General features: G+C 42.1%; 4 protein-coding genes across 4 annotated transcripts; all 4 read right to left on the minus strand.

Annotated features, from left to right (window-relative positions):
• Positions 1-4,955: 4,955 nt before the first annotated feature.
• On the minus strand, positions 4,956-9,322 carry slc26a2 (solute carrier family 26 member 2). Its single transcript, XM_047046980.1, has 5 exons — positions 9,046-9,322; positions 7,689-8,317; positions 7,291-7,574; positions 6,690-7,145; positions 4,956-6,456 (listed from the first exon to the last, which is right to left on the minus strand). The coding sequence occupies exons 2-5, from the start codon at positions 8,310-8,312 to the stop codon at positions 5,667-5,669; spliced, it is 2,154 nt and encodes a 717-aa protein (XP_046902936.1). The 5' UTR covers positions 8,313-8,317; positions 9,046-9,322; the 3' UTR covers positions 4,956-5,666.
• A 1,789-nt stretch (positions 9,323-11,111) lies between these two features.
• On the minus strand, positions 11,112-12,758 carry LOC124469648 (heterogeneous nuclear ribonucleoprotein A0-like). The gene has a single exon (XM_047023110.1). The coding sequence runs from the start codon at positions 12,650-12,652 to the stop codon at positions 11,756-11,758; it is 897 nt and encodes a 298-aa protein (XP_046879066.1). The 5' UTR covers positions 12,653-12,758; the 3' UTR covers positions 11,112-11,755.
• A 1,862-nt stretch (positions 12,759-14,620) lies between these two features.
• On the minus strand, positions 14,621-16,599 carry LOC124468452 (heterogeneous nuclear ribonucleoprotein A0-like). The gene has a single exon (XM_047021221.1). The coding sequence runs from the start codon at positions 16,538-16,540 to the stop codon at positions 15,611-15,613; it is 930 nt and encodes a 309-aa protein (XP_046877177.1). The 5' UTR covers positions 16,541-16,599; the 3' UTR covers positions 14,621-15,610.
• Positions 16,600-17,844: 1,245 nt separating this feature from the next.
• maea (macrophage erythroblast attacher, E3 ubiquitin ligase) lies at positions 17,845-23,089 on the minus strand. Its single transcript, XM_047020269.1, has 9 exons — positions 22,985-23,089; positions 21,647-21,829; positions 20,979-21,182; positions 20,636-20,758; positions 20,436-20,512; positions 20,164-20,272; positions 19,584-19,717; positions 19,156-19,351; positions 17,845-18,900 (listed from the first exon to the last, which is right to left on the minus strand). The coding sequence occupies exons 1-9, from the start codon at positions 23,051-23,053 to the stop codon at positions 18,805-18,807; spliced, it is 1,191 nt and encodes a 396-aa protein (XP_046876225.1). The 5' UTR covers positions 23,054-23,089; the 3' UTR covers positions 17,845-18,804.
• Positions 23,090-23,187: the final 98 nt, after the last annotated feature.

Consider the following 23,187-nt stretch of genomic DNA (forward strand, 5'->3'; position numbering starts at 1 on the left):
CTGTTCTTTGCTTTCTGCTCTACATTTTATTCAAATCTTACAAAAGGTTTTATGGAACCAATTTGCTTCTACAACTACATCCACTAATCTAGAAAGGCTTCAAAAGTATGTGGTAGCCCTTCTAATGAGTTCTGAGGTATTTTGCAAAATTATAGTTTGACTTCAGATGCAACACTCACTGTAGGTACAAACTGCGTCTGGAAGGCGTGTCATAATCTTTTCTTTGTCTTTTTGTTTCAAGCTTTAGAAAAATGGTCCCCAAACATATTCCACATAGTATGAAGCAAAGATATTGTGTAGAATGTCATTGTATGCTTAAGCATTAGGATTTTCTCCAGTAGAAATATGCAGCCAAGCTCAACCCATGATAAACAGACCCCAACCATTATTCTTCCTCCACCAAACTGTATAGTAGGCATTATGCACTCGGGCATGTAGTGTTTTCCTGGCATCTGTCAAACTCTGATTGGTCTGTCAGACTGACAGATGGTCAGGGGTGATTCTAACTCCAGACAACGTGTTTTCACAGCACTAACAGTCCAATGGCTGCAAACCCTTGGCATAGCACATTGTGATCTTAGGCAATGGAAACTTCATGAAGCTCCTGACAGTTACTGTGCTAACGTTGCATCTAGATCAAATCAAATTTCGTTTGTATGGCCTTTTTACAAATAATGTTACACAGGGCTTGTTAGATGCAGAAACAACTGTTCCTAAACCTGCCTAAAACACTCAGACGACAAGGGAAAATACCCAGGAAAACTGATATTTTTTTGAATAAACCTTGGGAGGAGCAATTAAGTTATGGATCCCTTCCTCCAGAGACAGTTGGTGAAACAGTGAGCTGCTGACCATAGGCTGAATACAATTATGCATAAAAATAGAGATAAAGGTGAAAAATGTGCCAGTTGCGCAACATAAAGTTAGCCTCCCAGATGGAGACAGGAAGTGTACTCCAGAGGAGAGAAGCTCTGAATTGAGAAGCCCTACCCCTCACTGATGTGTCCTTGATGTTGGGAACCATCAGACATCCGGCGTCTTTACATTTAGTCATTTGTCATTTGGCAGACGCTCTTATCCAGAGCGACTTACAGTAAGTACAGGGACATTCCCCCTGAGGCAAGTAGGGTGAAGTGCCTTGCCCAAGGACACAACGTCATTTGGCACGGCGGGGAATCGATCCAGCAACCTTCTGATTACTAGTCCGACTCCCTCACCGCTCAGCCATCTGACTCCCAGACTGACTCTTTAGATCGTAGTGTTGCTATGGGTGACAGGGTGTGAGGAGATCCAGGAGACAGGGCGTTCCTGATCCGTGAAGTCAGGAGTGGGCCAGTGTTGAGGGGCAAGGATAGGTGAAACGTGGTCGTATATTCTGGTAGTTCTCCAGGCTTCAGGGAAATGTCATCCATGCAGCAGTGAAAGTGTACTCTGAACACTCCATGACTTACAATCATGTTTGCTAGAAGCAGCAAGTAGAGAGAAAAATATTAATTTGATCTAAACCTTTGCATGTTAAGCATGGTTGCATAGAAAATGGTTGGTTAAGCATTGTTGTTATTCATAGATTCGCAGGGATGATAACAAGAATAAAAGTGTACAAACGATCCTGAATCCTGATCTCAGTTGTAAAAAATTCTTTTTGGATGAATGTCAGTGATTTTTCTGGCATGTTGTATGGCCTGCATAGAAGGGTTAGTCAACATTCTCGTAAGTTGAAGATGGGGTGTCTGTTAAATCCATTGCTTTACAGCTGACAAAGCAGATGAGAGAATAACATTATGGCTTTATAGAGTACACATAAAATGAGAAACAGCATCACTGAAATGATCTTGACTTCAGATGTACTGATTCAAGGAGTCTTTACACCTCTTTTTGATGCCATCTTATTTTGTTCTCTCCTTCACCCCTCTTGCTTTGCCCTCTTATCCAGCTGTTATTTCATTTTGGTCAACAGCTTGCCAGCTGGTTGGCTTTCAGGCTTTTCGAGGAACCCAAGAGGCCTCTGTTGTTGGTCCGAGAAAAATGACCAGGCCACCAGGGGCCTAGAGTTACTGAGTTAGATTCAACCCTCAGTTTATTCGCTTTGAACAGATCCCGTTGAGGTAAATACTGCACTTATCTCTTTCACAACCCAGCCAGGATAAGAACAATTCATAAGACAAAATCAAAAAACGTCAACATTAAAACAGATGGGGTTTCAGAGATAAACCATGGCCAGAAAGACAAAGACAAAGAAAGTGTCACCTGAAACAGATGGAAGGGTGAAGCAGGAGAGAACTGCCCAGCCACTGAGGGACCTCCTCTTGGCACAGGACCTTCGGCTCATCTTCTGACTGAAAATGAGGGGGATTAACACAGTAACGCCATTGGTCAATAGAAGCTGTTATCATAGATTCTGCCTTACCTATTGAGCATGTCAAGTGGATGGCAGAAGTGGTATTCAGCAGTTTGTTGTGCATATAAATATCATAGGGAGTATGTGTGAAATCTTGTTAAAAGATTACTGTAGAAAACTACTTTAGCATGTTGTGGGTTACAGAACAACAAGGACACATTTGACAATTCCTGCTGATGATTTATGTTGGCCTCCTGCCCACCGGTCTAAGTACTTGTGTGCTGCACCACAAGGCCATTTGCCTCTTTCAGAGTATCACTGTATACATGAATGAAGGCATACCCATATGAACAATGAGGGGTGATGAAGTTAACACGAATCTACTCAAGCAATTTCTCTTTTGATACATTACTTTCAGAAATCAGATTATTTTAATGAATCGATAACGTTTTCAGCTGTCTTTACTGAGAAAAAAACACTGTAAATTATTTTAGGAAAAGCACTCAAATAAGGAGAGATCAATACTGAAATGTCCCTTTTCATTATGAAATTAGTGTATGAGCCAGGAGGCGTCAGTCCATCATGACGAACCAGGTTATTTAAGTCACTTGAGTTTGAGCTAAATCAAGTTGTCACTTGAGTAATGGGAACTTGGAAAATCCAGAGGTAATATGTAGAGAAACTTCAAATGACCTTTTTGTACTGCTGAAATCTAGTGCAATGGTCGTTTATTTGGACTCAGTTTTTCCACATCTTGTACAGGGATTATTTATTATTTTTACATTTATTGCCCTTTTTACCAACATCGGTGTGGTTTAATGTGACTGCTTTGAACTGCAGACGACTGCAGGGGATGTTTTATTTCTGTCTGTCTACGTGGTGGTGGATGTTAAGGCCAGTTGTGTTTGAACGTTGAGGTATAATGTGTTGCACTCTCACAGATGACCCCTTCACATGTAGAGCTGAGACCAACACAAGCAAGAAAACTCACTATGAACAGCTCATGTCTGCCCCCCATTGGTGGCACAGCAACATTCCCTTTTAAAAAAAATGCAATTGCACTGTATACTCTTGAATCTGTTTTGTCTGTATACAATTCCGAACACTCTTTAACGATAGGTATGGCAGAGACAGACAGACAGACAGACAGACAGACAGACAGACAGACAGACAGACAGACAGACAGACAGACAGACAGACAGACAGACAGACAGACAGACAGACAGACAGACAGACAGACAGACCTCCTGGCCAAGAACAATTGGATGAGCTAGAGGTAATCCAAGAAAGAGACAAAAGAAATGAGAACATCAGTCCACATTCCCTTAGATACCAAATGAAGATTTAATTTTTTGTCAGGTAAGGCACATTTGGTTGGCAGACAAAGTTAAAATATATAACATAAATAAAACATACAGTTCATTACAACAGCGTCCAGAGAGCATTGGTTCAAAGTAGCTTGTAACGAGATGGCCCAAGAAGACAATTATAGTATTGGACTTTTTCTGCATCTCTGCAAGACAAAATGGTCAGAGCAATGCTGTGATGGAGGCCAAGACAGACTGAATAAAATGTAGTTCAATAGATAAATTCATTAAGTAGAAAACATTTCCCATCAACTCTATGTCAACACAAAAGGTACGTAACCGTACTCATCCTCACAAACCCACATATCAATTAACTTCAACAATAAGCACACATGCTACATAAACTTGCAGCAATTTATAAACCAACTTTGCATCAAACTGCATCAAACAGTTAACACAGAGCTACTGTAATACAGTAGCCATGTTGTAGCCACAAATGACTTGGACCTGAATTACGTAAATGTAAGAGGTGACTACAATTGCAAGTCATACAAAAGAAGAATTAAAGGGCCTTTAATGCAAAGTTTGAAGATAAGTAACTGGTAATCTACACTGGGTAATCTACACTACACAAATGTACCCTAACTTCACTTTTTAAGTTTTTAGTAGTTGTGAAGAATGTTAAAACCAGCCCAAGCAAATGTTCCTAAACAAAGCAAAAAATGTATGTTGAATATTATTCCACTTTTATTTTTGAACACTTATTTCAAGTACATTTGCTGTGGCAAAAATTGGGAAGGCACTAGGATACTTTCACAAGAAAAAAACAAAGGCACTTGAATTTGAGGTAGAACTATTGGATCTGTCCCACTGTATGCGATATAAATAACTTACTTATACAGCTGCAACAATTTTATATATCAGAAATTAAAAACCAAAAGATCTGGGTGGTATTCCAGAAAGCAGGTTATGCGACTTAACCGGGTAAGTTAACTCTCCAGCTGACACACAATGTTGCTACAATGCTGTGTGTCAGCTCGGGAACCACTTACGTGGTTATGTCGCATAACCTGCTTTCTGGAATACCCTCCAGAAGGTTGGAATTCAGTTTAGTATTTTGCTTGATAACTGGTTGTTAACATACAACGTCCAATATGGTCAACTCTGAATGTACTTAGCTGACAAGCCTGCTTCTCACTATCTCCTCATGTTATCGGAGTCAGGTGGCTGAACGGTGAGGGAATCGGGCTTGTAATCTGAACACGCCAGTTCGATTCCCGCCCGAGCCAAAATGACGTTGTGTCCTTGGGCAAGGCACTTCACCCTACTTGCCTCAGGGGGAATGTCCCTGTAGTTACTGTAAGTCGCTCTGGATAAGAGCGTCTGGTAAATGTTATGGTTACGCTGGCAAAGAAATTGAAGGATGGCTGGAGTATCCCTGAGTAGAAGCCTGGAAGGCAGATATTAAGTTGGAGACATTACATGGCAATCATGAGCCCCTTGTAAAGGGTGAAACTCTCAATATCTCAGTGAGTTCTTATTGACTAATTAATGAATATCTATGTGCAGTGAATGTCTTGGAAAATACACTCAGCACTTTTACTGGGCAACACAGGGCAATCTCGGGAAACTCACTAAATGTTTTTTAAATAGTTTACATTCAGCATTAGAAAACACATCTTTTGGAATAGTATTCTTAAGACAACATTGATCTTCCTCTGATAGATGCAGTAAAACCTTATAGATTTTTGGTTATGATCTTAATTGTTTTAAAGCAAGTGATAATACACTTTATGCCCAATAGTATGCAGACAACGCTCAGTATACAGACATCTGCTTGTGGAACCTTTCATTTCCAAACATTGCATGTTTAACTGCTTTCAGTCTTCTGGGGATTTCCAATATACATCTGCCATATATGTGACAAGAACAACACATCAAAACTGACATAAATATTGAAGCATTAGTTATGTGTACCCCTTTCAAATATAAATGCTGTATAAAGACATTGAAAACTCTCCTCAGCATTGTGGGTCACATGGGCCATTTTCACCTGAGAGACATTGAGCATAGTGCACAGCATTACTGATGGTGAAAAACACATGTTCTCTTTCTCCAACGTTGTCTGGGTAGTACCCCCCTCTCTGCAGAGAGGCACGCACTGAGAAGTTACACTGTGCCAGTAGTACCTTCACTCCCAGCTCTTTGTAGTCCTCATATACCTCTTTCAGTGAATTCACCCCAGCTGTATCTAAAAATAATACCGGACTACAATCTATCACCACACTGTGGAAGCTGGATTTAGCTGGCAGAAAGACATCGGTGGTCATCTCTGCCTCTTGACCCTTGGTTCTGTTCTCTTCTGCCCTCATCCGAATTTCTCGTTTCCGGTTCTTTTCCAACTTCTTGCGATGGACCTTTTCCTTGACCGGGTCAAGCCCCAGCCGGTGATAGAGGCACTTCTTGAACAGGCTTTGATTGGCGTAGTAGATGGGAGATTCATAACGGAAGATTGCAATGCCAGGCTGGCTCTGGACACCGTGGTAGCCAGCTAGGTCCTCATACAGTTCGCTGGTTCCAACTCTTCCCAGCTCAAGGCCTTGGGCCCTCTGGGTGCGAACCAGAACACAGAAGGCTGAAACCAGGACCCCAACCAACAAACCAAGCTCTGTGTTGATCAAAGCCGAAGTTGCGGCAGTAATAAGCCAGATGCTTGCATCAACACGGTTTACGTGCCACATCTGAGGAAATTCCTTGAACTTTCGCAGTGCCCCGCTAAGGTTCACGATGATGATCACAGCCAAAACACACCTGGAGAAATGCAAACCCAGAAACAACATCATCAATAAAAATGAAATAATTATACAAGTGGGATTATTAGTGGATACTGAGCACCACAAAATCATTTTCTGAGTGACTATTAGAAAACACAACTAATAAATGGCAATAACAATGAGATAAAATGAGATATTAGAGGTACTACAGTAAATCATGATAAATCAATTAGTAAACAAATTAATATTTGAAAAAAATGAATGCCTTACTTCTGCAGTGAGTAGAAGAGTGGGGCGATGAGCAGAAGTACTAGCAGCAGCACCAGAGCAGTGACCAAACCAGAAAGTTGGGTCTTGCAGCCTGTTGACTCCTTTACCAGGGTTTTCGTCAGTGCTGCACTAGTAGTAAAGCAACGGAAGAACGATGGCAGGATGTTACAGAACCCAATCGCGTACATCTCCTGGTTAGGATCCACTTGGTAGCCGTGCTTCTTGGCGAACATCTCGGACAGTGAAACAGTTATAGCGAATCCCACAATAGCAATAGGTAAGGCATCAATTGCCACGGCAGGGATAAGTGACCAGGAAGGCATCTGGGGTGGCAGGAAACCTGTGGGGATGGTTCCAGCGACATCTGACCCATACACCTCCTGGAAGCATCCAAAGTGGGAAGCAACTGTTGCAGCAATGACAACAAAGAGTTCCCAGGGGATTGGTGCCTTGAGTCTGAGGAGTAAATCCATAGTTGTGTGGTCAGATTTAATTGAAAAATGTATATAAAAAAGGTTTTTTTTGTGTGTGTGTGTCTGTAAATATTATGAAAATGCAAGAGATACAGTATAATGCTCTTCCAAACAGAGCTAACGCATACCTGGTCTTGAAATGCTCATTCAGTTTCTTAGTGGGGACCAGGATGAGCAGGCAGAGAAGACTGGTAAACAAGTCACACAAGTTGGTGTCGGCCATGTTCTGTAGTAGGCTGAACCAGGTCTTTATTAGGGTGAACCAGCCTTGAGCTCTGGGCAGCTTCAGTCCTAAGAGGTACTTTAGCTGGGAGGTGAGGATGGTGAGGGAAGCCCCAGTGGCAAAGCCGCTTAGGAGGGAATCAGACAGGTAAACGGACACAAAGCCCACCTGGAGAAGACCCATCATAACCTATAAGGGACAGGAGGGAAGTAAGGGTAAAGGTAACTATTGATACAGTATGTGCGGATATTTTGTGATCATTCCAGCGCTTTGGGGTTTGTTAACTCTCAGCCACAGTCTTACCTGGTAGACCCCAGCCGTGAAGGTGACTGTAGCTCCGACCATAATGGCATAACAGCTCTTATCACAGACTAGACCAGCAACCGTGGTATCATTCCCCAGTCTGCCCAATATAAAGGACGTTGTTTTATTACTGTATCCCTCTGTGATGTATCCTGCGGCAGCCACCTCCCTGTCCACCACCTGCCCCACGAGAAGACACAACACGCCAAAGATACCCACAGACACGTGACGTGAGGTGCCCAAGAAGGCGTAGATGATGGAGGAGAAGAAAGAGGTATAAAGGCCATAAATGGGTTCCTGCCCAGCTAGCAAGGAGTAGGCAATCGATTGGGGAACAAGCAGTATTCCTACAATTAAACCTGACATAATGTCACCAAGGAGCCACTCTTTAAGATGATAGCGAGGAAGCCATTGTAAGATTGGGATAATCCTAAGCACAGAAGCTTTGGCTATCTGAGCTGAGCTGCAAAAGCAATGTTTTTGCAGCCTCCGAGCAAACACTGTCTTCCATGGCTCTTCTGTCTTCTCTCGTCTCTCTAAGACAATAGGAATCTGCAGGTCACTGTCCTTGGCTACTGAGTAGCATTCGTTTTCAGTCACAGCAGGCTTTAATGTAGCCATCATATACCCTGCAAAGATATTAAAGGTGATTATTATTATTATTGTACTGAAAATTTGCATATGTCAGTGATATTTTCCATTGTCAATAGTTTTGAAGATAAGATAATAAATGTGTTTCTTGTTCATGATGAAATAAACTGCTGATTTTGACCTGGCACAATATTTTTGCACATACACTTACAATAGGGCATAGGCCTATAGCCAAACCTCAGTCTATGAGCCTATACCTCTGTTTGCCAATAGGATTATTGGCCATGAAAAACAAATGCAGTAGGAGTGCTTCGTTGTAGCCTACTGCACACACTGGAAAGGAAAAAAGTGGCCTTTTGCCCAGTTGTTTCGATTTTAACAACTAGGCTACTTTCATAAACAATCCTTAATGAAAAGTTACAAATATTAGGTGAACTGTTTTTATTTTTGTAGTTCTCAAAATGTGTGATTGCATAAACTATAGTGGTGTGGTTTAGGCAGGTATGTCCACGAAGATTATCTGTATGTCCACTAAATAGTTGGTAATGTACAGTGAGACATGGACGGGACCGGAAAACATACTTTCAATTGTAAAATGACAGCTCACTTCTTCATTGGAGACTACACCAAACTACTTCTAAACTCCATCACTTCCACCCTTTGCTAGAGGCTTTATGAATGAAAACCGCAACTTCTGGTCGCCAACGTGTCTAATTGACAGCAATTAGCGTTCCAATAGTCTATATTTAATGATAGCATTCCTCACCTGAGTTTACGTTTATCCGTTCATTGCCCAGACTTGTTTTTCAATTTTAACATGAGAGAACAAGAAGGGTGCCTCTCAATCCGGCTTACTTTAGACAACGTCACCCACGCCGTGTACACGTAAACACGCGATGGAATGATAGCCAACTACACGGACCAAAAATAATCCAGAATCTGCACAAATGCACACCGTTTTGAGACTGAACGACAATTTGCAAACGTTGCCTATTTTATTTGTAATAATATAACCTATATGCAGCATTCGTTAGCGTTGGCTATTTTTGTCCATGTCCTACTGATATTTGAGACCTTGCATGAGAGGTCAACATGTAATTCTCTGCCCCCTGGTGTCAGATACGAGGCTCCATTGCTTATGAGGAGTGGTTGGACTGAAATATGTACGCAAATATAATACTAAAACACGGGTCCCTATCAAGGTTATAATAAAATAGCCTAAATAATAGGCTATTAAAACAGTACGTCACTAAAGATTAGTCATCTCTTGATACAAAATCAGCGTATAGCCTAGAATCTAGATTTCAACCTAATTCTAATTAGGCATAGTTTAGGCCTTACTCCACCCACTGCTAGGAAGGGGCGTAGCCAGAATTAAATTTTGGGTAGGCCTAGAAAAATATGAATAAGCATCTTTTCAGGGGTTTTTTCTTATTTACTTTGGGATGTGCACCCGGTGCATAATTATTCAGAGATATTTTCGTTTTTTGGGTAGGCCTTAGAACAAATTAGGTAGGCCTGTGCCTACCTAGGCGTACCCGTGGCTACGCCCCTGCTACAAGGATGTATGAGGTGATTTTGTAAGACTTTTGTGGCAGTTTTTCACTTTCTTTACCTGGTATAGGTCATTGGCTCAATCTTTACAGATTAAAGGTGAGAACATTTTGTCATTAGTGTTCTGTGGGCTGCAGGGATGTTGTAATACTTTAAACACTGGCATGCCAAGGTACACCAAGATACAAACTGTCCAACCTAACCTAATTTCCATACCAAAAGTTAATATTAAATGTTCTTTAAACGCATTGCCAAAATACATTTTTACACAATTATTAACGACTGTTATTGAAATCTGTTTAGGTTTGTTTTGAATGCATTCCTTGTAGAAACCAAAAACATGTCCAAACAACATTCACTATTTCAGGATCTGGTTGCACAAATATGCCACTCTGTGTAATATTTTTTGTGGGTTTGGCAGTGTTAGGCAATGGACACTGTTTTGTGTCTTTAATATACAATATGCTTGAATCGATATCTTAATACCTCTCTACCTGGATTTGATTGCTCAATTTGATTTCTCTAGTTAGTTGCCGTCTTCTCATTTTTTAAAGGCAGGACATATGTAAAATGGCTGCGAGCACATTAACAGACCTTGGAACACATGTCCCTCTGGTGGTGTATAGGGTACATTTCACACATGCTTTATTTTGAAAGCTAATTTGTGGTTGGGACTACAATTTATTTACACCTCAAAATACAGTATAATGCAACCACTACAGATTTCTCATGACTGGGGAAAAATATTAATCTGTTGGATGACTTAGTTAACGTATGGATGTGTATCAAACAAAGCAGTGTGCAGGCTGTGTAAAGTTGGATAGTGGTGTGACTTGTTACAGCAAATGTAGATTCAGAACATCCCAAACACTGTGATAAGAATCATTGCCAATTTAAATGTAAAAAATAATTGGGACAAAACTGCTCAATTTAGAGTGGCCTTTTAATGTAATCAAAACAAGGTGCATCTGTGTAATGATCACACTGATCAATAAGCTTCTTAAAACATCCTCAATCCATCCACCTGATTGATGTGGCCCATCATAACAAAAAACTGAACTTTTCAAAAAAGAGTGACGACAGATATGTATGGGAACCAAATTCAGCACATGACACATGGTATTAATTGAACACGTTGCATTTGTACTTAAAATAATGTTGTTTGTAAATGCCTACTCAATATTAGTATTTCTCAAACGATAAACACAATCTCCAGTCTTGAATCATTTGTTGATCCTTCCTTTGTGTTCTACACAATAATCAGCCTGGAAAATTATCAAACTTTTAAAAACTTTATTACAAGCAAAAGAGTGAAGCTTAAGGGTCAACAGAATACAGGATATTTTAAGTACAGAACTGCAGGTATAGAACAGCACATCTTGGACAAAAAACAGGTCACAGGAAAAAATAAAATAAAATCACCATCAGATAAAACAAAATAAATAATGCAATGATCACGATAGTGCTTGACATCTCAAAATAACCTGTCACTAATTTTAAGATACTCAAAAGTATACATTGCTTCCAACTCCATTATTACCCCTGAGTTCATGTTGCTAAACTAATTGACTTATCTGGCTGATAACTTGACTGTTATCACCCAACTTCTTAAAATGCGACGTGAACTACATTTATTTTCCAAAAAAACAAACATTTCAAAATAAAATTACAATTTGACAGTTCTTAAAAGTTTAACTGGTATCAAAGTCCATAATGTTTAGGAGTCTATGTGGAAGGGGTTGAAAACAGGGGCTAGGGGGAGGGGTGTTCATTCATTCGGAGTGGGTGATGGGCGACGATTCCTTGGGTTCCATTGTAGCAACAAAGAAAGTGAGCACCCCGACCCATGGGTGTAATATCAGTTCTTTGAATCAAACTTTCCCTATGGACTTTTCCAAATTAATTACGGAGGTCAATGGTTTCTAATAGCCGCCATATCCCCCCCTGCCGTAGCCGCCGCCGCCGCCTCCGCGTGCATACGGTGCACCGCTTCTGCTGGAGTAATTGCCCCCCTTCATGGCACCGTAACCGGAAGACTGCTGTGCGTAGTCGTCGCCAAAGTCACTGTATCCGTAACCACCCCCCATTTGGCCCCCATAACCTCCTCCGTAACCCCCCTGGTTACCGTAGCCTCCGCCGTTACTGTACCCGCCGCCGTAGCCACCGTCGTTACCTCCGTAGCCTCCGCCATAACTGCCATAGCCTCCACCTCGGCCGCCACCGTAGCCGTTGTATGACATCCCCCTTCCTCGTCCTCCTCTTCCACCGCGACCACCGGCCGCCTGCATCTCTTGCTTGGTGAGAGCTTTCTTCACCTCCACTTTGTGCCCATTGATGGTGTGGTACTTCAACAATACTGCTTTGTCGGCCGAGTCATTATCTTCAAAGTAGACAAAGCCGAATCCCCGCTTCTTCCCAGTCTCTTTATCGGTTATGACTTCGGCCTTCTCTATTGCGCCATACTGGGAAAAATACTCATTCAGATGTTCGTCTTCTATGTCGTCTTTCAAACCACCTACAAATATTTTCTTGACTTTAGCTAGTGCCTCTGGCCTATTTGCATCTTCACGAGCAACGGCTCTCTTCAACTCCACGTTTGTACCATCTACGACATGTGGCCTGGCAGCCATGGCGGCATCGGCCTCCTCCGGTGTAGAGTACGTGACAAAGCCGAAACAGCGGGACCGTTGCAGCTGCTGATTTAGAACCACCGCGCAATCAGTTAGCTGACCATACTGCTCGAAATGCTGCCTGAGTCCATCGTCGGTAGTCTCGACGTTCAATCCACCGACAAAAAGCTTGCAAAGTTGATTTGTCATGATTGTTTGTAGACTGGCAAAACGGCAAATTCGTTCGTTCTTTTCTCCAAGATGCCGATCGACGTAAAAGGCCTTTCTTGCGTTTGCCGTCTGTAGTGTACGTGCAGCGTGCACGGTACGTTCTAGGTTCTGATTCGCAGTTCACTTAAGCCCCGCCTATCATGGCCACATTTTAAAAAATAAGATACTGTTGACAACCCCCCGTGTTTAGAAGCCACCTCGTTAACAAATTACCAATGAAAACACTTTAAACCAGTGAATCTCAGACTGAAGGCATTGTCTGAGGCATTACAACTCATGGTGTCCTGCCAAATCAAATAATTTCAGACAATAGTAAACTACAAATTTTCATACTCGTCCTCCAAAAGGATATACCTTGGTCGATACCAGATGTTCTCCATTACATAAGAAAAAATTCAGTGGATTTAAGATATTAAAATGTCATGTTGAAACTGAAGTCACAACGTTGTAATCACTATACAATCATTAAATGGATGCTGTGTCCAGCTATAGTCACTATGATCTAAGTCTTATTTAGCCCAATTTCCCAAAGCCATCACTCAGGATTAAACTTTTAAATTGACTTCTGACAGTATGCATTTATGTGACAACACCCAACTAAGTCACCAAATAATATCCATGTCTTAGTTTGATCCCATTAGTTAAAGGGGCAGTTGGTAATCCAACCATTTACATGTTCATCATCACCTCATAAATCCACCTGGCATTGAACCAATTAAGTGAATTATGTAATGTATACTATGTGCCAATGAGGAAGTAACATGGAGTTTTCCAGACAGTTCTTCCTTGTCAGAGGGTTTATAGGTTTTTTTAAGTGCAATTCTATGGGTGTATTAGAAGCCCTCCGATTGTAAGAGGGGATATACAAATACAATTTGACTAAGGAGTTAGGTGTTGTGGAAAACCTACACATTTCCACCCCAATATTCATAGACATGGTGAGGATTCACTTTCAATCTGAAAAACCTGTTTCTCCAGTGCTGAAGTCAGATCTCATTCCACTCAGCATTCATAACTCTTGAATGATTCAATAAGACAAGCTAATATTGCTATAATATTTATTATAAAAAACAAGGTCTTATGATCCATACACATCACTTCCACAAGTAATCCCCCATAGTTTGCGATGTGCATCTCCTTCCTAAAAATAAAAACAAAGGCAAATTAGGAAACAACTTCTGTATCATAGCCTGCATATGTACAAAGACAGTAACATGTTCATACTCATGTTTCACCAATACACCTGTAATTCAGCCAGGTGGGGGTGCAGGGGCACCAGGATTGGGACAGAATCACCTTGGGTGATGCATCAGCAGTTAGCATGGTCCCCAGGTCTGGATGCACTGGAGACACCATGTTCCTCTTTGCCAGATCGATGTGCTGGCACTGGTCACAGGACAACCTGAGAGACAACACAAAGTAAAGAATGAACCACTAGTCAGGTAAATCTTTCCCTTTCTGGAGGTAGACACTAGGTGCTATTCCATGCGCATAAACACAGGAATAGCAGTGTGTCTCCTTAACCATTACATATTTATAAGGACCAAATTGACCAGAAACCCCCTTTTTACTAAATACAAGACGCTATAGATTAAGTCTAAGTAGTAACGATTGAGTAAATGCAAGAACCTTAGTAAACATGGTACATTTGTGTACCATTTGAAAATCCATAGCTTTAAATACTTGACCAACACATAGTGAAGACAGGTTGATTTACATACCTAGTTGCTGGATGTGATCCTAAAGAGATATTTCAGAGTCCTATCACAATCGACCCCAGGTATTGAACAGGGTCCTGTATAAACAAACTGCTACAGCTATTTTGGCGTACTGGGATAACAGTATGAACACCTAAATGTAGGAATCAAAAATAAATATGAGAGCCCTCCAGTCCACAATAAATTCACAAAAGCATAAAGGTAACTACTGTACGAGACAAAGTGCAAGTCATATTGAATTTACTTTATTAGCCATCTAGAAAGCCTCCATGCATTGGCTATGGGCAACGTGACTTTACCATCCCACTGGGAGCTTGCATACAATAAATTGGAAGAAAAACCGGTTAACTAATGATGCGAAAACAAGTATAGTTTCAATTCACCTGTAACCAAGAGAAGAGGCGAACTTAAGGCAACCTGGTTAAATGAGTAAGAACTAGCTAAACTTGTTTAACTTTTTATTTAAAATGAACATACATATGTATATCAATGCTTAACAATAGTAGTTTGATCTTCAGACAGATTATACAATATACATCGAGATATTGCTGGAAGTGAAGGAAACGAACAGACTGATAAGGTGGACGCTTTGTGTAGTGGCTGGGAATCTACTGACGTACTTCGTTGATTTACAAAACATTGGCAAGAAAATGAAACTGACTGCATCCGCTCCACCAATCCCGCGAACACTACAACCTAAGGGCTATAATAGTGGACAGTTACACAATTTACATCAGAGACATAAGCTAGGATATCCAATGCCATAGCACATGCGCCCCTTCCCAATACATTGAAAACACACTAGTCTTAGGGAAATTCGATACCATTTGCTTAAAATGCAGATAAGAAAAATATAGTAGTATTTAACAAAACAATCCTAAGTTACTAAATTCGAGAAGATGCTGTACGCATAACTAAATAAAAAGCAGGTCAACTAACGACAGCTACACGCCCTCAACTTTAAACATAAGATAAATGAATTCTGCAATCGAACGTGTCCTACGGCAACAGCTGGTCGTGCAAATCAGGTTCTGGGAAGTGATCTTCCTACCTGTTTGGTTTTGAGGTCTTCGTTAATGATTAGGGTTCACAGTGTCCGCATTTTGGCCTGGTGTTTTACGGCTGATGCCCCATGACTGATTTGAGCTCGGTTAGACGTCCAATCTGACGGTATTGAGGGTGTGAGAATTCTTACGAATAGTCTGTCGTGGACATTGGTTCAGTAGCCGCCATAGGCACCTCTGCCGTAGCCTCCAGCACCGCCTCGAGCATAGGGAGCACTGCTCCGACCCGCAGCGTAATTGGCGCCGCTTTTCATGGGCCCGTATCCGGAGGCTTGCTGGTTGTAGCCAGTGCCAAAGTCACTGTAACCGTTGCCGCCACCATAACCACCCATCTGGTCGCCGTAGCCCCCTCCGTAACCACCGGCAGCTCCATATCCTCCTCCATAACCACCACTAGCATAGCCGCCGCCATAGCCTCCATCATAGCCCCCACCGTAACCACCCCCATAACCGGTGTTGTAACCACCTCCTCTAGCACTGCCGTAGCCGTTTTGATTGCCTCTCATGCCTCTCCCCCCTCTACTCCTACCACCACCGCCGCCGCGCATTTCTTGCTTGGTCAGGGCTTTCTTCACCTCCACTCTGTGTCCGTTGATGGTGTGGAACTTTAGAAGGGCTGCTTTATCTGCAGCATCGTCGTCTGTGAAATGAACAAAGCCGAAGCCCCTCTTCTTTCCGGTTTCCTTTTCAGATATAACTTCGGCCTTCTGTACCTCACCGAATTGAGTAAAATACTCAGTTAGATGTTCATCTTCAATATCATCTTTCAGTCCCCCGACGAATATTTTCTTAACCTTTGCGTTTATCACTGGGTCATCGGCATCTTCGCGAGCAACAGCCCTCTTTACCTCCACGTTTTTGCCATCGACGACATGTGGCCTAGCCGCCATTGCAGCGTCGGCCTCCTCCGCGGTCTTGTAGGTTACAAAGCCGAAACAGCGGGATCTCTGTAGTTGCTGATTCATGACTACAGCACAGTCGGTAAGCTCACCGAATTGCTCAAAATGCTTGCGGAGTCCGTCATTGTCGGTATCGACGTTCAGTCCACCGACGAAAAGTTTGCAGATTTTGGCAGCGTTGTCCATTTTAGACCTTCTGTGTTTGTCGTTACCAGCGTCAAAAGAATATGAAGGTTGTGTGGGGGAGGGATTCAAGCTGTATTTATAGGGGATCATGACGTCACATTTCACGAACGCGCTTGCCAATCGCACGACAGTGCGCCCATTTTGAGATCTGGAGAGGTTTTAAAGTAAATATGTGAATACTGATAAACTATCTAGGACATCCACTACGTGGAAAGCAGTTCATTTATATGTGTTTGCTGATACACAGTGTGTGATGGTTTAGAAAGCAGACTTGCAGACTTGAAAACAAATGCGACTGCAGTCTATTCACATTGCAAATGGTAAAACAATTTCCTTTGTATTATAACTGTTGTTGTAATATTGTATTATAATTTGTATTATCCATGTTTTTGATTGAACCCAGAAATCAATAAACCTGAACACATTTTCATGTGTCTTCCATATGACACATGCTTCTGTACATTTGTTATTAAAACCTACTTAACCTCTATCGTGGTTTATTGGATTTAAGCAGTAGACTAGAATATTGTGAGCCCGAAATGTGAAACTTGGATTCAATGTCAGCTGGGAAACTGATGAGTATATTTGCACAACAGCAGAGGGCAGGTCATGTGGTCATCTGAACAATGACTTTGGTAATGCAGCCTAGTGCTACCTATTTGTGATTGAATAGATTGATGAGGCCCCTCAGCCTTTATGTAAAGTCATCAATAGGGCAATTGAGACTCAAGGTGCCAACAGTATCAAACTGCATTTGCCGATACTTGCTGAGGAGTGTAGAATATGGTCTAAATGGTCATCACACCATGATTATTTGTAAATGGTGACACATCCATCTCCTCCCCTGAAGTGTTCACTACCCTCTCATGCATCACAAACTTCTTTTCACAACGTTTTTTCCAACTACCTGCCATTTTCAAACATCCCAGTCAAGCCTTGGGAGTTTGTTGTGGATTCATATTTTATAGTATATATAGTGATACAAGTTATATACCATTAAGTGGCTGGTTGGGAAAAAATGACAGGATACATTTTTACTTAAATCTTTATCATCATTGTTTCTTGAGCAATCCATCTATCCTACCAAGATAAACATGCATGAGCAGTTTCTGAAGTCGTTCTACTATGACAATACTTAACAGTTGAAAAGCAACCAGCCAATGAAAAGTGGATGGTAATGATTGAGATTCATGACAAGGTGACCATTAATCATCAAGGAACACCTAAGCCAAACTATGCTGTCCTATGAAATCGGAAGTCACACAAACTATCAGCCAGCAGATACAATTTTATGAGCAAAAATATTCACAACATATTTTCTTTATTGTAATGCACAGGGTTTATCATTGTAAAATATATATGAAGTTAAATGGCAAACATTAAGTGATGTGGATGAAACTCATCACTTTCATTTCAAATGAACAAATATCAAAAGTACAGTGACTAGTTCACATGTCTAAGTTGGTTGGAAAATAAGGAATTGCCAAACCACACACAATGTAGGAAGACCACTTGGCAATAGAAAACAGATAATTTAGCTATTCTATTGAAAACGTATCTGAAAAAACATCCACCTTTTGTCAAGGGGATCTTCTGGTGTTCTAAAACTATGATAGGTTGGTGTAGGTTAGACACTGTAGTTCTTATTAGTTTGTTTTGGTCATTCTCCAGTTTAGTCCCTTCAGTTACTGAGAAGACAAGAGAAACATTGCCCAAATATAAACAATTGACAAACCCAAATCTGTACACCATGATGGTCAAATCTGTATCCAGTATTTTTCTAAAAAGGAGCCAATTTCCTAAGTCCTCAAATCAACGCCCATGCCCCTAAACATGGCTACAAACAATGTTAACAAGAATGTGCATCACAAAACGAGAGGCCACTATGCAGTTCACTGGACCCCGCCTATAACTCAGTCTGCCAAGTTTATATTGACAGCACGCTACTCGAGGGCCTACTAGGTTCAATCAAACTCAAAATGTCTCACTTTAAAAACACAAGTCTGTTAACTAATAATCTCTTGTTCACTCCCACAGTGTTCCGTGTCTGAGCCATCTCTGACCAGTATGTTTTCGTCAGTTGATGGGGGTTGTGGTTGTAGACAGGATATTCATCAGTCGGATGAGCTGGAGTTTAGCTCAGTTGCATCAGGGCGGGCAGGCAGGCCATATATGTAGGCTTCCCGCCTTGCACTGATTAGACAAGGTCACAGGTTACGGTAGAAGAGTATCCAATCACGTTGTTCCTTAGTTGACCCGTCTGATCACATAATGTAGACTTTCTCGGCCTGGGAGAAGTTGAATACCTCTTTCGTCCGTGGGCAGACTACCTTGTCATCTTGACGGATGGACAGGAGGGACTAGAGAGAATGAAAATATAAAACAATTAACAAATAGCTACATCTTTTGATTGAAATCAAAATCACCCATCAGCTTTGGCCAAGCGTGAATCCATTTCTCTTTCTTTCACTGTAGTGATTACTGATCTGAAAAGTGTACAGCTAGCTTTGATTTTTTATTTGAAAGAACTCAAACAATGGCCTTAGGTTTCAACACGGAGATGCAGTATGATCACAAAGCCATAATAATAACAGAAGACGGAAAGAAAGACTGACATTGTATCCGTAGACGTATCCATTGGGCAACATCATGGGAGGGTTGTTCTCGTTCATCACCTCTCCGGAGATTTTACACACCAGCCGAGAGTTGGCACAGTGAGCCATGGGAAGGGGCTGAGCCAGCTTGTTCAGAGACTTGCTACAGACTGGACAGTCTGGGTTCTTCGAGGTCCCGTCCTCCTTGTAGCACTGACTGGGGGTATGATGGTTAAGGGGCTGAAACTGGTGCGTTTGAAAATGGTACCAATCACAGACTCTGGAATCCCCTCTTTCTATGATAGAATGCCACCAATCAAAAATAACTGTGTTGCTGTATCATTATTGTATAGACAACAAAAATCTGGAACACAGGAGCTTATAAATGCAGGCAGTGTAGAGATGGGACAGGGCGAGATGGAGGGAGAGGAACAAGCGAGGGCGGATACGGCGTCTTGATAGCAGACAGGCCTGCCTGGAGGGTGATAGTGAACACAGAGTTGTTCCCCAGTTGATGGAGACGGTAGTTGTCGTATCTAAACTGCTGGATCAGCATCTTCCATCGTGCTGGGTCCAGCAGGTCCTGGGGAAGGGCAGGGAGAACATTCAGACACAACTGATACCATCAAAACCTCCAATAGTCTTACACAAACAAACACACCCTTTAAAATCTTATAGCAATGGTGGAATAAGTAAACATGAATCCTAGTGCATATTTGATTTGATGTCAATCAGTTAACACATGCATCGTGTCATTTTTCCCATCCGTATGGTATAACATTACATTTACATTTTGTCATTTAGCAGACGCTCTTATCCAGAGCGATTTACAGTAAAGTACAGGGACATTCTCCCGAGGCAAGTTGGGTGAAGTGCCTTGCCCCCCTTGCCCAAGGACACAACGTCATTTAGCACGACCAGGAATTGAACCAACAACCTTCTGATTAATAGCCCGACTCCCTAACCGCTCAGCCATCTGACCCCCCAACAGGTATGGCATGCAGTGGACTCCATTCACAGGAGACTTACCTTATAGGGGGAGATGTGAGTGTCGGAGGGGAAGGCGAGCATCCCCATCACCTGTCGTACCTCGTCTAGCTGCCCTCCCTCAGCTTGGCTGAAGTGTTTCCGTGCATGTCTGACATGTATGCACGCACACAGACAAACAGAACGGCGTTGGCCCATAACCTCCCTGTACACTTTTTATTCCTCATTCCAAACTGCATTAAAAGTGTATTATCAAAGAGGCCGAATTCATCCAGCAGCATGGTATTATTAGAGAGGTTAGCTCATTCCCCTACCTGACAGCATCCATCCGTTTGTTCTGTCGTATTAGCTCGATGAACTCCTGGATCCTCAGACTAAACTCCAGACAACTCTGAAGAGGAGAAAACAATGTACTGTATTTGAAATCACGCCAAACAGAATATATAACCCAGTTTAAGGTCATTCTAAGACTAGAGACAAACATTTGCTGAAATGTGAGACAAATAATGCTCACCTTCATTTTGCGAAGGCGTGACTTGTTGTCATGGCACCAGGCCAAACATGTGGCGGTTTCTTGTCTCTCCAGCGACTCCTCCACTTCCTTCGCTGTCAAAAACATCTCGATGTTCACCAAGTCCTGGAGTACCACAGAAGTGAGGAGGTTTATACAAGACATGACGTAATGCATATAATTAGAACACATTGGGACATTAATTCCACATAGGCAAAGAACAACACAAGTCTATTCTTTGTCAACTGGTTTCATAGATCAGGGAAAACAGAGATATCCTCCACCAACAAACAAGACAAGTTCCGACAGATGAAAAACAACAGACATGCTACCCAAACACACGTACCTCTATACCACTCTGTCGTGCCAGTTTTACCGCTGTGTTGTAGTACCCGCAGCGAAGCAGGTGCTCCACCATCATGCGGTCCATGCGTTTCTTCTTCCACACGTTGGTGCCCGCAGGCTGGTCACTGCTGTGCTCCTTTAGGTGCTCAATGCGCCGCTTGCACAACTTGGCACTCTCATCTTCTGCCTGTATAGACTCTGCTGCCTGCAACCCAGATTCCACAACCAGATTAGGGAGGCTGCAGAACATGCAGAGTAGCTACATTCACTGAATGTCAAGGCTTCACCCAGCATGTTTTACTGGAGTACTCATATCCCAAACTGCTATGGATCCCACCCCCCCCCAATGTTCAAAATGGTCAATGTTTTAGTCTAAGGGCTACGGCTTTTGCTAGGGTTTTCTAGTATGCCGTATCTTACATTTACATTTAGTCATTTAGCAGACGCTTTTAACCAGAGCGACTTACAGTAAGTACAGGGACATTCCCCCCAAGGCAAGTAGGGTGAAGTTCCTTGCCCAAGGACACAACATAATTTGGCACGGCCAGAAACTGCTGGTTCTATTCCTGATTACTAGCCCGATTCCCTAACCGCTCAGCCACCTGACTCCCTATATCTTGAACAGGATCTTGTAGGAAAGGGTGACCTTGTGTGAATCTAGTACCTTACCTTTCGCTTGAGAGCACTGAGTTTCTCCACAACCCCGTCTAGTAAGGACACCACTGAGTCTACTACTGGGAAGCTGCTCAGGGTCTTCTCCAACTCTGCCACCACCATTGTTACGTGACTAGTCTCTCGGTCAATATTCTTCTGGGCAGCTCTGAAGCGCTTGTTCAGTGTCTCGTAAGGTACCTGTGTGAATGATCAAGACAGACGGATTCAAAACCAGCCCTTAAAAAAGACAGTGTAATTTTCATATTATGTAAGGTTCCACAATTTTTGGGTGATACTTGTTTAATGTATCCAAGTTAACTTAACATTAGACATCCTATTTTACACAGTACAGTATGCTCGCCACAGACCAGATAAAATTCCCGCATCATCACTGAAATAGATTTACAAATACTTACCCAAACGACCCCTCACCACAAACAAAGACGCGAGCAAACAGCATTCTAACAGGCCATGAAACGATTGTGTAGCGGTGCGGTCTGGTGAGAACCTTCTAGCTAGCCATTTTGAGAATAAACTGAATCGCAAGGTAGCTTCAAACCACCATCTTAATTGCATTTAGACTGCCAGTGTGTAAAACTGAATTGCATACTATAGTATGACATTATGAGTGGGGTACGATGATAGGTACCATGTCATGATCCAGACAGCTAGCTCTAGTAGTAGTGAGCTAGTAATCAGTTTAAGGTTAGCCTAGGTACAGTAGCTCTAGTCTAGCTAAGCTAGCTAGCACCAGAGTAGTCAATGTTGGGTAATCATTGGACCTTTACTCGCATACTAGCTGTCTGGGAAATATACTTTCCGAACTTGTTAGAAGCAAGCCAATGTAGGCAAGCTGCTTGCATACGATAGCTAGCTGTCGTTAGTTAAAAGCTAAGTTACAAAGCTCTAATGTTAGTCAGACAGCTGCGTCAGTGACGAGTGGATGACAGCAACTATGCTAGCGTAGCCAGCTAGCAGTAGCCTGGTACTAGTATTAGACTGCCACATTTGTAGGCAAAGAGGTATGATCGACTTGGTTAGCATGCGAACTTTGAGACAGCACATTAGACTAACTTCAACCTAGTTTAACGTCTTTTTCAAATGAAACCACGGCCTGGAACAGCTACTAGTAGTCTTAAGTGATAATGCGACCACGACGTATCTGACGTTGAGCTAACTACTAGTCCAACGTTACTCTGCTTTCATCGGATTCTTTCACAGCTGAGCATAGTAAAGTTGTCAAAATAAGGCTTATTCACAGGATAATACATCAATGACTATCTAGAACGAATGCATTATAACACAACGTTGAGGCTTGGACCTGTCATCGTCTCTACATGATCCGATTATTACCTTTAGGGTGGGATATTCTTGAACCTTGAGAGCCATGGATAGTTGTGATGCTGTCTCTTGCACCGCCATTTTCGTTTATGATGTTAGTGGTGGTGTTGGCGTTTTTTTCGTTGCAGCGTAAAATGGAAAGCCTATTTAGCTCAATACTGACATCTTGCGACGATGTAGATGGAACCATGTTGGTTAATCTTATTACTGTGAGC

Source organism: Hypomesus transpacificus, chromosome 1, assembly GCF_021917145.1.
Source record: "Hypomesus transpacificus isolate Combined female chromosome 1, fHypTra1, whole genome shotgun sequence".
NCBI classification, from domain to species: Eukaryota; Metazoa; Chordata; class Actinopteri; order Osmeriformes; family Osmeridae; genus Hypomesus; species Hypomesus transpacificus.

Coding starts and splice junctions, on each gene's coding strand:
- slc26a2 (XM_047046980.1), bottom strand. CDS start 8,312: ATGATGGCTACATTAAAGCCTGCTGTGACTGAAAACGAATGCTACTCA. Junction 7,146..7,290: donor AATGAGCATTTCAAGACCAG/GTATGCGTTAGC, acceptor TTTACTCCTCAG/ACTCAAGGCACCAATCCCCT. Junction 6,457..6,689: donor CTCTTCTACTCACTGCAGAA/GTAAGGCATTCA, acceptor GCATTTCTCCAG/GTGTGTTTTGGCTGTGATCA.
- LOC124469648 (XM_047023110.1), bottom strand. CDS start 12,652: ATGACAAATCAACTTTGCAAGCTTTTTGTCGGTGGATTGAACGTCGAG.
- LOC124468452 (XM_047021221.1), bottom strand. CDS start 16,540: ATGGACAACGCTGCCAAAATCTGCAAACTTTTCGTCGGTGGACTGAAC.
- maea (XM_047020269.1), bottom strand. CDS start 23,053: ATGGCGGTGCAAGAGACAGCATCACAACTATCCATGGCTCTCAAGGTT. Junction 20,759..20,978: donor CACGACAGAGTGGTATAGAG/GTACGTGTGTTT, acceptor GTGGTACTCCAG/GACTTGGTGAACATCGAGAT. Junction 20,513..20,635: donor CACGCCTTCGCAAAATGAAG/GTGAGCATTATT, acceptor TCTCCTCTTCAG/AGTTGTCTGGAGTTTAGTCT.